Here is a 15,946-nt window from a genome sequence, read left to right as displayed (position 1 = left end):
ACAGCACTCTATGGAATTTAAATTCATATAAATTAATCTCCGCCATATCCTAAAACGGAAGTAAAGTTAATTTTTTTTTCTCTCTTCTAATGTTTCTATCTAGCAGCCATAAGCGAAGTAAAAGCTTAAAACGACTCACAAAGACCAAGATATCGACACCTATATCGACGCTACCTACTCAACTAGACGTACCAAAAAAGATCATTAAAGCTCTCTACGATTACCGAGCTCAGGGTCCACATGAGCTGTCATTTCGTAAAGGCGACTTTTTTCATGTCATTGGAAGAGAAAATGATACAGAATGGTATGAAGCCAGTAACCCAGCAACAGACACAAGAGGTATTGTGCCTGTCTCTTACTTCCAGGTGATTGAGAGAACTGGTTCAAGACCCATGTCGTTGTCGTCGTCGTCAACAAGTAGCACTGAAGATCATAAACAGAAACGAGTCTATGGAGTTGTCATGTATGACTTTACGGCCGAGAGACCCGATGAATTAAGCGCCCAGGCTGGCGAATCCATTGTCATTATCGCACAATCCACAAAGGATTGGTATGTTGCTAAACCCATCAGCAGACTCGGCGGCCCTGGACTGATTCCTGTCTCGTTTGTACAGGTCAGAGACGCACAAACCGGCCAGGCTATCGAGTCAGTACAACTACCGCCTGTAGAGGATTGGAAAAAGATGACACAGCTGTATGAGGCTTCAAGTATACCGCTGGGCGTGATTGAACAAAAGAAGAAAGATAGCGTCGTCTTTGCTCAGATCAATTCGTTTATTCTTGAAGGAGGCCAATATTGGTTTGTTCTGTACGCTAAAACAGCTCGTGGGATGCATCGGATCCTATATCGTCTTTATGATGGTAAGTATGATATCATACCGGGGACAATTGTGTTTATTTATTGGTTTCTAGACTTTTACGATTTTCAGCTTCATCTATTGAAAACTTACCCGGTAGAAGCAGGGCAGGGCGATAGAGAACGAATTTTACCTTATATGCCAGGGCCTCTGAAGGAAGTAGATGATAAAGTGACAGGTAAAAAAAGGAACAAGTATTTAACAGTGTCATGTTTAACAATGGTGTTTATTTATAGCTGAGAGACAAGCGGATTTAAACAGATACTGTAAGGAGTTGCTCGGTCTTCCAAAATATTTGTCTGAATGCGATCTCGTCCAAAACCAACTCTTTGGAATTCATGAAGGTGATATAGAATTAGACTACGACCCGAGAGCAACACGTCATTCGAATGAAGATCATGTCAAGGTCAAGATTATCCATAAAGATGATATTTTTGCCATTAAAATGCCTGTAGACAGTACACTAGATCATTTACGATCCAAGGTCTTTGAACGTATTGGATTCGAAGTCAAAATGTGCTATAAAGATGAAACAACTGGAAAGAATATGCCTCTGGAAGGCGAATTAGATATGGAAGAAGCCTTTGTGCAGGCAATACAAAGGGGGAAATTAACCATTATCACAAATTAATACGTTTGTATATTAGACAAAGGATGTACTTATTAATTACATTATTCTTTTTTTTTTTGTGAATATAATAAAATTATACATATGCATATTATAAATAGGTGTATGGTATATGGTTTACATGTTGGCAGCAAACATGAGTGTAGAAGCTGCACCTGCCATTGCACCTGCGTCTGGCTGACCGTGATTAGCACCAGTACCACTCGAACCAACACCTCCACCAGGATCTCTTGTTTCATCCTCATCGTTTGTATTATAGGGTCTACGTTGCTTCATACCTTCTAGCCCATAAGCGGACTTTGATCCCATATTGTATGATTCAAGTGGTGCATCCAATGTTCTGTTTTCCAGTGGCTGGGTAGGTAAGGTATATTCAATGCCTAGACGTTCACATTCTTCCTTCAACTCAAACATGAAATTGTTATGACGCAGCCAACGGCCGCCAGGGTCTTGCCAATTTTGAGCATGTTCAAAGTAAAATGATAAACTAATCAAGTTTTGATTCTGAAAGGACAGAATGTTACAAGAGGCAGAGTTGGGTGAATAATGTTTGGGGAATTGGTTACACCATTCTTGCATGTGAGATATAAGCTTCTTTATCTTCCATGTAGGTGTATTGAAATGAATTTGAAGTTCTACTCTTACAATTCGCAATTAATCACTGATCATCTGAGATCAAGAGCACACTTACCGTTCGTTTCGCCTGTTCTACCAGATCTTCTGACGTTGATGATATACTGAGTGGATAAAACTGAATTTTTAGCATAGACAACTGAGCCATCCCATTTACTTTAGACAGTTGGTTAGTCATGACTACGCATAATTATAATCCCAAAAACTTACAGAAAAGTAGTCACTAGTAATCCAACTTCATGAACCATCCAACTTTCTGTACCAATCAATACACGATCGCCTACATCAAATGGATGCTGAAAATAAAGTTTAGTTTTGATTGAGTATAAGTATCTTTTGTCTCTTTACCGTGATGAAAACAAAAATGATGGCTTCAAATGCATCCTTTGCAGAGGTACCAAAAATAAAACTAGCTGCAACAAAGGCACTCCAAAGTGGCATCAGATCTGTGCCGACATTAACACCAAATGCTGCGCAGACAATGATGACCCAGACAATGGTAAAGACAATAACAAGGATAATATCCAATTTACCCGTTGCCTGAGACAGGTCACGCATGGATCGACTCAGATTTTTGCGTTCCTTGTAAATTCGAATGCAGCCCGATCTGAGTTCCCTTTTGCTGATATCTCCGTTTCCATCTCTATCAAACAGCTGAAACGCCTCAGACGCTTCCTCGACAGTACTAAAAAATGGATACAGGTCCGATTCAACAATGTAGTCACGGTTTGCATCAGCACCAATGATGTTGTTGTATATCTTTTTAGCCAAGGCCTTGGCCTGCTGTGTCGAATTTTGAGCAGGTACACCATCTCGTTTCGTTTGTGATACAAATTTTTGATAACCACCTTTTAGCAATTTACCAGGGATTTGCGAAGTGCTAATACCAAAATCTTTGGTGGCGCTAAAGAAACCATCATGACTTGTACGAGAAAACCATGTATTTTCTCTAGAAATAGGTGTAGGACGGTACTCGTCACTGCTAGGAGTTGTTGCAGTAGACACTTGATCCTGTTCCTTGTTTTGTCGCTTCAGTTTTTGAAAGAGTGACTTTTTGTTCTTTGAGGGCTTCTCAAGCTCCAGTTCGCTTCTCAGGTCTTGCTTCTCATCATCTGAACGACTGTATCGGTCCTCGATAGGTGGAATAGCAATCAAGGTATCCATGTTTTGTGAAGGAGGAAATTTGACATTTGACTTTTGATCCGAGAATTCGTGTTGGTTGGACATGATCGACTTGTTTGGTACACCTTCATCCATCGAGTGTGATCGTACGGGGGTCCCAGTACCACTTGTGCCCGGTGTCTTGGGCTTTCGACGGATACGTTTGAATAGTATTTCTTGAGGATTTTTGCGCTTCATCTTTTTGAGTCTGTCCAGGATACGAAGTCCTTTGTCATTTTCTTTAATTCTATCCTCATATGCCTTTCTATTATATATAAAAGTATAAGTCGCTATCCCTAAAATATTTTTATATGTATGCTCTTACTTGTGAAAAGATGTAACTATCAAACAAAGAGATAAAATTAGCATTATGACATCTTTACAAAAACTGTCAAAGAAAACTTACCGATCAGCTGAAGAATAAACTTTTCAATAAACAAAAATAAAGCGGCGAAAAAGCAAGCTTCCCAGATACTATAAAAAGTATGCACATAAGAAGGTTTACTGGCATACTGATCTATACCATTTGCATCAGTACCAACATAAGGCAATGCAATACGGTCTTGGATAAATGCCCAGGCACCCCAAGCCCAAGAAGAGATCAAGAGTAGCTTGATGTAGGTACGTAGTGCCATATAGTACTGTTGAGAAAAAATAACAATGAATCGTCTGGTAACACAGATAATTATTATTGCTACTTACAGAAAGTCGCATCTTTAGCACCTCTGTTGATTGTGGCCGAATAGAATCTACTACTTTCTTAATTGTCCATGGTACGACCTCTACAAACACCTGAGAGATACAAGCGATGCACCAGACAAAGGCTAACCAAGTAAACCAGAGCTGTAGACCGTACGAAGTCATTGTGATTTGATCTCGGTTGTGATACACGACAAAGATAGCAACATCTACAGCAATAAACATGGCTGCAAAAAGGACGGTACAGGTCCATGCAATAGGTGCTGAATTGTTTGAGATACAGATAAAGAGGCCACTCGTAAGAAGTGCGCCCTTTTTCTTTTCATCTTCCTTCTTCTCGGCCTCTTCGTCTTCGTCTTTGCCTGCCCAATCGAAATCCTCGCGTAGTGTACGGCCATCGAGGTCGGTTGTCTTGGGTAAAACAAGTGCTGGGCCTGCCAAGGCTTCTAGTGGAATATGGGCAGGTACGCCGTCATCAATTAAAACAGGCTCCTCGTCATCGGTGCTCACGACAGAGACAGAGGATGAGGCGGATCTTGGATTAGGGGGTCGTCTGACAGGAGGCGTTTCGTTGTGGGTTTGCGGTTTTTCTTCTATCTCTGGCATTGAGCGATAAAAGAGAAGAAAAAAAAAAGATGGTGCCAATTCAATTAAAACATATGAAAAATTCCGCTTTCTGCTTTAACTTTTTATAGAACAAAAAGATTAGGATCGAAAAAAAAAATTTTTAGGATCCACAATCATGGGCAACTTGTTTCCAGAAAGTAGAGTCGCATCTAATGAAAATCAGTTACTACTTTACAAAAGCAGTCAAGATTACATCATTGTTTATTTTTATCGTCATTATAACTTTGAAAACTAAGGGGGAACCAGTAACCCTGTTAGGTCTTCAATTGGTTGTTTTTCTTGATTCAGCTTGTATTTAGAACAAAGCACTAAGAATGAAGCCATCAATCCGACTTTTTGTTACTTTCTAATAAAGGATAATAGCTTGTTTAAACATTACAATTGGTGTAATGGTAACATATTCCACCGGAAATAACACTTGCTTCAGGGCTTGGTAACACCTTTATACATAAAGCTTTCTTGACCCGGAAAAGATCAATGTGTACAATTACTTACAAGAGAATATAGGCGATAACAGCTATACTTCTTCTAGGCTTGCTTGGTTAATTTTTATCCCGAGTTTCAGTCCAATAAAGGATTGGCATTTCCTAAAGCTCACAGCTGCGAATTCCATAAGCGTGTGAAGGGGCTATTGCAGTCTGTGCTGTATTTGGTCCAATCACATGCTCTGTTTTCCATAATTTAAAGCTCCCCTGAAGCCACTCATCTTTAAGCTATTAGAACCTTGACAGATCCCTGTCATCCGTCTTTCTTTTTATCCCAGGAGCTTGCTGCTTTGTACCTCATTCACCTGATCAATGTCTACTCAATTGAACTCGAGAAATCATAAAGGGTCAGCAATATTCTGCAGCGATAACCTCAGGATGTTCAACACCTCCTTTATCTTACAGAACTTGAATACTCATTAAGTTCTGATGTAATTGTGATAAAAGAAAGAGTATCCAAAGACAAAAAAATATCAGTGCCCATGACATCGCCCGATAATGCAACCTAATTTGTTAGCAAGTGTCAAATTTATTTTTAGAACTTTTGATGTTCACCCTTGAAAGAATTTACCTTGTTTAAAAGTGTAACTCCCCTTTTCTAACCTTATTTTCATAAAAGGAAAAAGACAAAGAACAAAAGGGGGAACACGATATCCCAGAAAAAAATGACATACCCCAAGTGAGAGTTGTCATGGTGAGATTCTTTTTTTTTTTATTTTTTTCATGTCATTGGTATCTGTGGGCGACTCTCTCCCTTTTGACTTCTGACTTTCTTTTTGTGCAAATTCTTTACACGTATACGTCATGGTGTGCTCACGACGATCGTTTATCGACTGATGTCTGATTCGTCTCTGCGTATGCATCTCGTAATAAAAATCGATAAAACAAGGGAGCTAAAGGTATGGTTGCTGCATGCCAGAGAGAATGGGCATCCAACACGCCAAGCCAAGGTGGGAAATCAAAAATCTCCAAACACATGGCCAAACTGACTAGGACGACAGAGACGCCGGCCATCCAGGCATAAGATCGTTTCTTCACGTTCCAGATGGACCAAATGAGCCACAGTGATGTCTGGATTCCTCCAATGATCAGACAGGCAAGCATGTTGTAGCCGTAGTCAAATCTTGGTAGACGTGCGAGATACGTCACGTGTGCGGCAAAGGCTCCAGCACAGAGACAGGCCCACACGGCGAGCGCGAGTCGGTGTCGGATGTGAAAGATGCGTAGGACGGCGACGAAGAAGCCGTAGAGGATATAAAGTCCTGCACTAAAATAATCGAGTTTTTCTGTCCATGGCGTATCGCGCGTATGAAAAACAGTGCTCCAGATCCAAGCGTTCATACCACAGATAGAGATACCCATGTATATAGGCTTCAAATAATACGTGTTTGACAGTTGTTGCTTTAGCCTGAAAAAATATTTGTAATGCTGAAGACCATTCAGAATGGAAAACAAGACAGATGCAGGTTCTTGAATGCCGTATAGTCGATAAAAGGGCCACTTGCCGTGATACTGGTGAATGCGTGTCCCTTGCTTTATTGCCTCTTGTGTGATTGTCTGCATGCAACGGTACCTGCAATCATCTCTGACAGTCCAGCCAAACAATCGTAAATAAGCTGGCAATAAATGGGGTCTAGATGAGCATGTGTCTACGCACATATTATACTCTGGCTGAATATCTCCTGAGGAAGCAAGGCATAATACTATCAAGCAACTCAATATCAACAACAACAGAGCTTTCATTATGTGGAATAAAGAAAGAGACAGTTTATTACATAATCAGGGTAAATATAATTTAAAACGCCGATTACCAAGGCACGTTGACAGACACACCTTCATAGCGTGCAATGCCTTTGATGACCACATACTCTGCGCTTGCCACGCAGCCTTCGAGCAATGGAATTCCCTTCCAACAGTATGATCCAACGAACCAGATATTGTTCTTGCCTTGACAGGGTCCTAGTTCATATTCACCGTCCTCTAAGGTGAATAAACCGGTCTGCAGTGCTCGCTTAGAATCCAGTGTTACCGTCGCGCGTTCAAACCAGGCAACAGAAAGTACCTTTTCCGGATCTACGCTAAGACACGGATTTGTCGTCTGCATATAGATCATCTCTTGGGGCATCTGGTTGTGCGTCATGTTGAGGATATGTGTGGCCATGGTTGTGTCGTGAGGATACGGCACGATGAGCTCACTGTCACCAGGGTCTACGCTCCTGTCAATCACGGCCAAGTTGAGAGCTCTCCAATGACTTGGATTCCTCGGCAGCACACGAACGTCTGTGTGATTGATGACTAAGGCAGAATCATACTGGAATCTGCTGAGCATATCGATCTGATCTTTGAGCGATTCCTTGAGCTTTGGGGTAGAATGGGCCAGATGCTTTAGTAAGTTCGCCGCTTGGTTACCCTGAGTTGCAAAAATGATGTGATCAATATCATACGACTGTTCTTTTTCATCCTGGATTTGGTATCGATGACGAGAAGATGGGTCAAACTGAATATTGGTGATTTGAGTCTTTAGGTGAATATGTTCTAGTGGAGCTGAGAGTCGCTTGACAACTTGCTGAACACCACACGCTGCCACATACGATTCTTCAAATACGCCTAGTGCCACGTATTCTGTTTTTAAATTATCATATGCAAAATTAGTAACAAAAGAAAAGGAGAGTGACACACAAACCTAGAATATCAGATGCAGGATACTGTAGCATGGACTGGTGTGAGTTGGTACAAACTGCTGCAAATAGCGGCACAAAGACTTGGTATGCAAAATATTCATGAATATAGTATCTCTTGAAGAACTCATTTAGAGTTAGATTACATATCTCGTGCGTAGGGTCCTTCAAATGACCCTTGTGATGCATGTAGAGTGATATTAATAGAATTTGAAAGTAAGAAAATGCGACAATGCAGGTATTCCAGAAAAAAGTAACAAGGGCTTGAACTGAGCCCATGAGCGAATGTGTATTACGCTGGATCCAATTGAGGTAACCTACAGTACGTGCACCGCTGTATATCAAGTATGGTTCATTTTTAGTAAATGAAGCCACTTCGGTTGGGGCGTACTGCTGTGCTGTGTCTTGTTGGATCTTGTACCATCCGAAACTGAACTTTGCCTTTTTGGCAGGAATTTGTAGGTGATTATATAATCGTAAGAGATGTGAATAGTAGCCTATAAATGTGTTATTACAGCATGACATATTCACCATTGTTTTCTTACCAGACATGAATGATCGCATTGGTACCTAAGATATATACAGATATATAGTTAAAAAGAAGGGGATGCTCGATCAACATTTTTATTGACTTACATCGATTCGATGCTCTTTATTGGGACCAACCGAGATAGAAGAAGCATCCATCCCTAACGAAGTATTCTTTTCGAACAAGTGAACTTCAAATTTATCTGATCCTTTTGTTAATAAATAAGCTACCGATAGACCAGCCAAGCCTGATCCTATGACGGCTACTTTGACTTTTGATTTTTCTGTCATGCAATGTATGATATTAAAGAATAGAGAAAAAGAAAAAGAAAAGAATGTTTGCTGATCAAAGATTTACTGCCAAAGGCTATCCTATTTAAGATTTGATTTGGAAAGTCACAGAGGCATATTGTGCAAATAAAAAAAATTGAGTTTGACTAAAGATATTTCCTTTTTTATCATTTTTCGTAACACTCATGAAAAGGAGACAGTCTTGATTTAAGGAGTAGAAAGTGTTTATATTATTAATCAAAGACTCTCTTTCTGTGGTAGATTTTGTTTATTTGTAAAAAAAGAGGGGTAAGCAAATCCTGAGACGCCCTCACTTTTTTGCTTGCATTAATCAAGGAAAGAACTCACACGTAATCACATTTTTCCTTTTTAAATATTGAAGTCCATTGGCTCAACATTCTCTGTCTTCTTTCCCTCCCAGTTATTTCAATTTCCGTTCATAGGCGTACTAAATACCTATTTTTTTTTTTTGTTGTTGTTGTTGACTTTCTTTTTGTTGAATAAAAATAAAATGTTGGAAGCACCAATATTTAATGTGAATTATAATAATTTAACATTTGATTTTGAAGAATACATAAAGAACGAATTAGGATTAAATCTAGAAGAGAATGTAAAGAAAGAAGGTAAAAACAAAGTAAGAATAGTTTAGTCATGTGCGTAGTTACCAAGTACATTATAGAGGAGCCTATTTGTAAATATTTCTTAAAGGGTACATGTACAAAAGGATACAATTGCCAATTCAAGCATAAAGGATATGATCGCGATAAATCAGTTGTCTGTAAACATTGGCTCCGAGGTTTATGTAAGAAAGGAGATGCTTGTGAATTTCTACATGTGTTCAATATGAAAAAGATGCCTGAATGCTGGTTTTATTCCAAATATGGAGAATGCTGTAATGGAGACGAATGTATGTATTTGCATATTGATCCAGAGAGTAAACAGAAAGAATGCCCTTGGTATGCTCGAGGATTTTGTAAACATGGTGAGTAACAAGTTGTTGATAAAGAGTATTGAACTAACTTGTCTAAAATAGGACCGAATTGCCGAAATAAGCATGTTCGAAAGTTGGTTTGTCAAAACTATTTGACTGGATTTTGTCCTGATGGTCTTAATTGTCCTAATGGTCATCCCAAATATGAGTTACCTGTCATGTATACTTTATCAGCAGAAGCTGAACAACAAAAATCCCAACAGACCCAACAACAACAACAGCAGCAGCAGCAACCACTACAACAACAACAACAGTCTCAACCACCTCAACAATTACATCATCCACAGCAACAACAACAGCAGCAGCACTATAACAGACCTCCAGGCACCTTTAGAAGACTTGAAGACGTGACTTGCTTCAAATGTGGGCAACAGGGCCATTATGCAAATCGTTGTACACAAGGAAGAATAAGACAACAACCGATATAGTTACACAAGTGTTTGCATAGGCATAAAGTGAAACCAAAAGGCTTGTAGTTAGTAGATATTTATATATTTTATTCTTTTGAAAATAAACTTTATAAAAATTCCTTTAGAAATATAAAGTTACTAGTTTTTCTTTTTCTTTTTTTTTTCTTTTCCTTTCTCTATATACTTTTTATGGATCCTTCGTTTCTTTTATTTGATAAAATCATTCGAAAGCCTATTTCTAGTTATTTACTAGGTATTCATAGGGAAGAGATTTCAATGAAGGGACGGTTATTGATATTCTATAGACTATGTTACTATTGAATTTCAATCAATTTTACCATGCATCAAAGAAGACTATTTTACAAACAACAACAAACTGTCATCAATAAATAATCATAGTTCATTACCATCTCCTCCTTTATCAATTGACAAAGTCATTCCTCTAAGATCATTTATTGAATCCATAGTTACTAAATCACATACAGATACGGGAACATTAATCAGTTCCTTATCTTATGCAAGGCGGCTAAGGAAGAGATTATCACGTACTAGCAAAGGTGAGATAATTTATAGAATTTATAATTGACCCTTATCTTTTTGTTATGTATAGGAATGGAGTGCACTCATCATAGAATATTCTTAGCTACATTAATCATCACTACAAAGTATCTTCATGATACCGCACTAAAAAATAAGTACTGGGTTGCTTATGCGGGTATGTTTACTGCCAATGAAATCAATCTGATGGAAAAACAATTACTACAACTCTTGGTAAAATCTATTGTTCTTTTTTGTTCTTAATATTGACTTTATTTAGAATTATGATTTGGAAATTGATGATTTTTATTCAATCATGGAAGACGTTGTTCAGATTTATGCAAAAGAATACCACAAGAGCACCAATGCTAAAGCTATTTCCTATTCCCCGCCTTGGGATCCCCCATTACTTGTATCTTCTATCTTGTAATAAAGTTATTTTGTTGAACGAATTACTAAACTATCTATTCTCATAATTCCCAGCCAAAAAAAAAAGGGATCAGTTGTAGCTACAAATGTTGTGATTTAGTCACTTTAAAAAAGGATGTTTCCGCCCACGCTGCATCACATGGTTCTTGTCAATCCCAAATGTGTTTTTTTCCCATTACTTCATATTGGACATTTGTATGTATACCATTTTATTTTTATTTTTACAAAACTATATAATACTCTTCTTACAATTAGTTCTTGACATTACTCTTTTCTGAGGGTGAGTTGATGTTAAGAAGCAAAGTATCAGCATCAAGCATGACCTTATTTCCAGATCTAGAAATGATGCTAGCAATCTCACGAGCGGCTTCAATACGCTTCAACTCGAGGAATCCAGGCTTGTTCTTGATCGCCTCACCAATCAATTCAGCTGACTTGGCCTCACCTTGTGCACGAACAATGACGGACTGCTTTTCTTGTCTTGCTTTATCTACAACAAAGGCTGCACGTTGAGCTTCCTGTTGAGCAATCTGCTTGGCTTCGACGGCGCTTTCGAAAACAGGTGAGAATCCAACGTGAGTAATAGAGACATCATCCAAAATAATGTTGAATCGAAGTGCACGACGGACGAGGTTTTCACGAACCAATCTTGATACACGTTCACGTTGAGTGATCAATTGTGAGGCAGTGAATTGTGCTACAACTGACTTGAGCACTTCATTGACAATAGAAGGTAAAATACGTTCATCATAATCTTGGCCTAATGTACGGTAAACGGTAGCAAGCTGATCAACACGAGGCTTTGAAAGTACACGACAAGTAATGTTGACCATTTGTAAATCTATCATTTTCTGTTTAGAGCTCACTACATTTGTTATAGTAATAAATCATTACCTTTAGTGCCAGTTAATGAAGCAACATTACGAGGCTTAGCACGAACATCGTAGATAATGGGTGTTTCGAACCAAGGAATCATAAAGTGAGTACCTTCGTTATAAACAGTGTTTTGTACACCAAAGAGACGAGTATATTTGATAGCTCGGTGACCACCGTCAACTTGAAGAGAGTGAGTAAGATCAATGTTTTATATTTCATTCAATTTTACCGTTGAAAAGAGAAGCATTCACACCATAACCTAAAGCTCCCAAAACGACCAAGGCACCAGCGGCAGATCCGAGTCCTTTACCGGAACCTTGGGGGAACATGCCTCCTAAACGTTGAGCTGCTTGCTTTGCTTGCTGTGCCATTCTAACTATACAATCAAAAAAAAGAGACGAAGCCGGGGGACAAAAAATTATTTCTCGAGAAGGGGGGTGGAGTGAAATTGGGTTGCCCAATGAAAAGAGTTGGTTATGATATTCATTGCCCGACATACACTTTTTTAAAAAGGGCAACTGATGTAGCACTCTTTTTCAACAGTTAATGTTGCTCTGTTGAAGATTTACTGTCGTAACAAGCTCTGGTATATTTCTGGGGTATATAAAATACGAGCTGTTCTCTAGGATATTTAAAATATAAAACAGTAACCAAAACAGTTTGAGGACAATGCAAAAAGGCTAGTAGTAGATACTGTTATGAGAGAAATATCGGTCAAACATAACTATAAACTATATACAGGTCAGGGCAAAAGGTAGGGCGCGTCCGGCTCTCTCTTGAGAATTGCTTGAGCTACAAAATAATTAGGAGTCCACCTCATTTCGGCTCCATACAAGATCTTTCTCCGGAATAGCTGACAGCGTCGTGTATGAATCTGTGGAGCAAAAAAAGACTGTGACCTGTCTTTGTCAAAACGCTCCTGGATTAGGGAATTGGGGGTAGGAGAAAGAGAGAGAATTAGTGTGGGATTATGAGAGATTGCGCCTTTCACAGGAAAATGTACCAAGTAAATCATGCCCTAAGGCTATTGTTACAGTTTATTCAATGGTTAATAATAAAGCATAAGACAACAGGTTGCTGGAGTAAGAAGAGTTTGATCTTGAGGATCAGTCCAAGGTTCTGGTAGCTTTGAGACGAATGACTTTAAGGGGGAGCTTGAGTATTTTCATAAATGCTCTAGACAAATATTGCGACAAACAAAGATTTCAAAAGAATTATTCTATTATATCTTTATACAATATCCCTCTTGTAAGTCCAATGTTGAGACTGTCGCATCTTCAATGAACATTGGCAACACAGTTCTAGAATACTTATTTTATGTACAGCTGGGAGCGGACAGTGCTTTTTTTTTAGACAGCGCTCACATTGTCTTTTTCAAAATTTTACATTTGTCTTCTTTTCCTTTTTCTCTTTTTCTCTCGTTACACTTTTTATTCTTCTACCCATTCCCTTCTTTTGAAACACAAGATGGCTGCCACAGTCCATACTTGAATTAAAGTGTGGCGGTGTATTGATAGGAAGCCATGTTGCAAGAGAGGCTTCCTACCCTAGCTTACGTACTGGTACGCATCGAAGGGAGAGGGAAGAGAATAGAGAGGAACCACCAAGGAAAATCCGCTGTGTTCAGGAGCAGCACTTTTACAGGCTGCCTTTTTTTCTGTTCCTGTACACACATTCGGGGAGTCCCGCTCCTTTATATAAAAAGTCAATTCTATTCTATTCAACCACTTGGTCTCTGTGGATCGAAACGTTCAAATACATACAAGCATATGGGACTCGTAACAAGCATACGACACTCAGTATATTATAACTTTGGTATCATATTAGCTCGGCGATAGCCTCTGAAGAAATAAATTCTCTTCTCTTTTTTTGGTTCTATTCTTGTCGTTTTTCGTTTGTTATTTGTTTCTTTTTTACATATCTTGATACCTGAACTTCAGATGGAGTTGTAATAACCATCTGATCAATTCTAAATTTGTATAGTAACTGTCGCTATTGGCACGAAAGTTGCTCTTTTAAACAATTTTTACAAACGTGCTTTATGTCAGACCTTGTTTATCAACGTCTTCCTATCCCTCATCCCCTGCAGCAAAAATAGAAATGGCGATGCCACTATTGGGTACATACGCTGGCGATCTTCTGTACCCCCTGATATTTGTACTGTTTTAGCTTAGCTTTGAGATTAACACATAATTAATTCGAGGCATTAAAGGGGGATATGCATACACCTACATAGTATAGTTTTCAAACAGAGTATATATCCACACACTTTCTGTAGGGGTTCCTTTTTCCTTTTGTCCAACTAAAATAAAAAAAAAAGAATGCTCAGCTTTACTGATTTCAGATCATCAAGACTATGTGTATTGTTGACGGTTTCATTGTCTGTATTCACAGATGTAATTATCTCTATTGCACATTTTGAATATTTAATAACCATGCTATCAACAGATAACCACGTACAGCACCATTATCCCAATGAGTAGAGAATTAATCCTTAACGAAACAAGATAGCTTACACTTTGTTTCCATAGTGCCATTTATTGTAGACGCCATCGACCAAGGCATGACTCCTGACGTAACGGCATCTAATTTATATCAAAGCTTAAGCACATCCATAACTGACAGTGTATCAAGAAAATCCAGTACCTTACTCATCATGTTTTCTGTGGGTACAATTGTCGGATCAGTCATTTTTGGATATTTAGGTTAGTGGAGGGTATCATCGCTTTTTCGGTCATATTGCTGATGTTATTATAGGCGATAAGGTCAACCATCGACGCCCATTGTTGATGTTTAGTGTTTTCTGGCTCGTACTCTCAACAGTACTCTTTATGTTTGGAAATGTCCTTTGGATGCTTCAGCTTGCTCGATTAATTCAAGGACTATCCAATTCGTGTATATGGATTATGGGAATGTGTTTAATTGTGGACACGTTTCCGACGAATAAAGTAGGAAAGCAGGTAAACTTGATTGTTCAATTCTCTTTATCAATTTTACTTATTTTGTCAGGCTGGAATTATTGTTGCTGCTCATTCTTTTGGCTTCCTGATAGGTCCTCCAGTAGGCGGTAAGGGCTTCACAGAATCTTTGCTCAATTGGCTGACAAGTATAATTTTGTAGGGGGTAAGCTGAATTCTTGTCAAATGTACAATTCGGATGCTTACCATGATATGAATTCGTAGCCTTATTTCAAACTACAGGATATAAAGCACCGCTTATCCTGTGTATGGCCCTCAACGTACCCGCATTTATCATGCAACTCCTTTTGATCGAACATAAGAAGAATGCCCCAGAGTGTGCCGGTTCAGGTCGACTAGATGACATAAGCGAATTGACTTTCAGCACAGTCGATTCGGAGAGATCGATGCATGTTGACCAAGAACATAGTATCAAAACGGAAAAGGAGCAGCGCATGACCTATCTCAAGCTCTTCCAACAAAATCGTCTGTTAAATGCGACCCTGATGGCTCTTTTACAAGGATTTGTTACCGCTGGTCTAGAGGTTTTGATCTATACACTGTACAATAAAACAATGCTCATCATCTTTTGACAAATAGAACTCTCTTACGATTAGACTAGCGTCCGAATGGAAATATACTTCTGGTCAAATTGGATTAATCTTTATTGCTAGAGTGATACCTACATTTATTTCAGCACCATTTGCAGGTATAATCGCTGACAGATACGGTTCCAAAGTGGTAGTATGTCCATTCTGGTTATTATCTGCAGCTGCCATCGTCTTAATTGGAATACCCAGTAAATCTACTATCGGAGGTATTGTTCCTCTTGTAGTCCTGATCGCTACCTTGGGATTTTCTATGGTTGCAGCCATGACACCTGTTCAATCCGAAATTGCCTGTATCGTACGATCTCATAACGAGGATGGTAAAGGCGACAACGGTATGAGCAGAAGCTACGGTCTGTTTAATATTGCCTATGCAGTAGGCGGTATCATTGGTCCTCTCACCAGTGGTTACTTGTATAGTGTCATTGGATTCTTTTGGCTTTGTGTCATCATGGGTTGCACGCTTCTTTTGTTTGCTCCATACGTGTTTATCTCGATAGGAGGCAGAAGAGTCAATGTCTCTTGAACCTAAAAGGGACGCTTTCTGTAAA

General features: G+C 39.0%; 8 protein-coding genes across 8 annotated transcripts; 4 read left to right on the top strand and 4 right to left on the bottom strand.

The window, feature by feature from the left end:
* Positions 1–89: 89 nt before the first annotated feature.
* Positions 90–1,488, top strand: RHIMIDRAFT_242040 (Phox-like protein; the record flags this gene model as incomplete). Its single annotated transcript, XM_023609701.1, has 3 exons — positions 90–861; positions 913–1,035; positions 1,094–1,488. The coding sequence occupies 3 exons, from the start codon at positions 90–92 to the stop codon at positions 1,486–1,488; spliced, it is 1,290 nt and encodes a 429-aa protein (XP_023461796.1).
* RHIMIDRAFT_80843 (uncharacterized protein) lies at positions 1,350–4,606 on the bottom strand. Its single transcript, XM_023615725.1, has 7 exons — positions 3,982–4,606; positions 3,686–3,920; positions 3,605–3,620; positions 2,467–3,544; positions 2,329–2,414; positions 2,177–2,274; positions 1,350–2,120 (listed from the first exon to the last, which is right to left on the bottom strand). Exons 1-7 carry the CDS (start codon positions 4,582–4,584, stop codon positions 1,603–1,605), a joined length of 2,634 nt encoding a protein of 877 aa, XP_023461795.1. The 5' UTR covers positions 4,585–4,606; the 3' UTR covers positions 1,350–1,602.
* A 1,297-nt stretch (positions 4,607–5,903) lies between these two features.
* RHIMIDRAFT_286535 (post-GPI attachment to proteins factor 3-like protein) lies at positions 5,904–6,833 on the bottom strand (the record flags this gene model as incomplete). Its single annotated transcript, XM_023613388.1, has 1 exon — positions 5,904–6,833. The coding sequence occupies one exon, from the start codon at positions 6,831–6,833 to the stop codon at positions 5,904–5,906; it is 930 nt and encodes a 309-aa protein (XP_023461794.1).
* Positions 6,834–6,897: 64 nt separating this feature from the next.
* On the bottom strand, positions 6,898–8,587 carry RHIMIDRAFT_208520 (FAD/NAD(P)-binding domain-containing protein; the record flags this gene model as incomplete). The annotated part of the gene is made up of 4 exons (XM_023607066.1): positions 6,898–7,712; positions 7,774–8,265; positions 8,314–8,338; positions 8,405–8,587. 4 exons carry the CDS (start codon positions 8,585–8,587, stop codon positions 6,898–6,900), a joined length of 1,515 nt encoding a protein of 504 aa, XP_023461793.1.
* A 651-nt stretch (positions 8,588–9,238) lies between these two features.
* On the top strand, positions 9,239–10,006 carry RHIMIDRAFT_208471 (uncharacterized protein; the record flags this gene model as incomplete). The annotated part of the gene is made up of 2 exons (XM_023607059.1): positions 9,239–9,569; positions 9,621–10,006. 2 exons carry the CDS (start codon positions 9,239–9,241, stop codon positions 10,004–10,006), a joined length of 717 nt encoding a protein of 238 aa, XP_023461792.1.
* Positions 10,007–10,177: 171 nt separating this feature from the next.
* On the top strand, positions 10,178–11,106 carry RHIMIDRAFT_302135 (uncharacterized protein; the record flags this gene model as incomplete). The annotated part of the gene is made up of 4 exons (XM_023614381.1): positions 10,178–10,241; positions 10,294–10,545; positions 10,599–10,759; positions 10,806–11,106. 4 exons carry the CDS (start codon positions 10,178–10,180, stop codon positions 10,953–10,955), a joined length of 627 nt encoding a protein of 208 aa, XP_023461791.1. The 3' UTR covers positions 10,956–11,106.
* Positions 11,107–11,205: 99 nt separating this feature from the next.
* RHIMIDRAFT_208566 (uncharacterized protein) lies at positions 11,206–12,159 on the bottom strand (the record flags this gene model as incomplete). Its single annotated transcript, XM_023607071.1, has 3 exons — positions 11,206–11,795; positions 11,849–12,010; positions 12,060–12,159. The coding sequence occupies 3 exons, from the start codon at positions 12,157–12,159 to the stop codon at positions 11,206–11,208; spliced, it is 852 nt and encodes a 283-aa protein (XP_023461790.1).
* A 1,549-nt stretch (positions 12,160–13,708) lies between these two features.
* On the top strand, positions 13,709–15,934 carry RHIMIDRAFT_270519 (MFS general substrate transporter). Its single transcript, XM_023612193.1, has 7 exons — positions 13,709–14,226; positions 14,279–14,309; positions 14,362–14,535; positions 14,588–14,790; positions 14,840–14,897; positions 15,013–15,332; positions 15,388–15,934. The coding sequence occupies exons 1-7, from the start codon at positions 14,152–14,154 to the stop codon at positions 15,919–15,921; spliced, it is 1,395 nt and encodes a 464-aa protein (XP_023461789.1). The 5' UTR covers positions 13,709–14,151; the 3' UTR covers positions 15,922–15,934.
* The last annotated feature ends 12 nt before the right edge of the window (positions 15,935–15,946 follow it).

This window comes from Rhizopus microsporus (assembly GCF_002708625.1).
Source record: "Rhizopus microsporus ATCC 52813 unplaced genomic scaffold scaffold_27, whole genome shotgun sequence".
NCBI lineage: Eukaryota > Fungi > Mucoromycota > Mucoromycetes > Mucorales > Rhizopodaceae > Rhizopus > Rhizopus microsporus.
The sequence above is the reverse complement of the archived record's forward strand: the minus strand, read 5'-3'. Positions and strand labels throughout refer to the sequence as shown.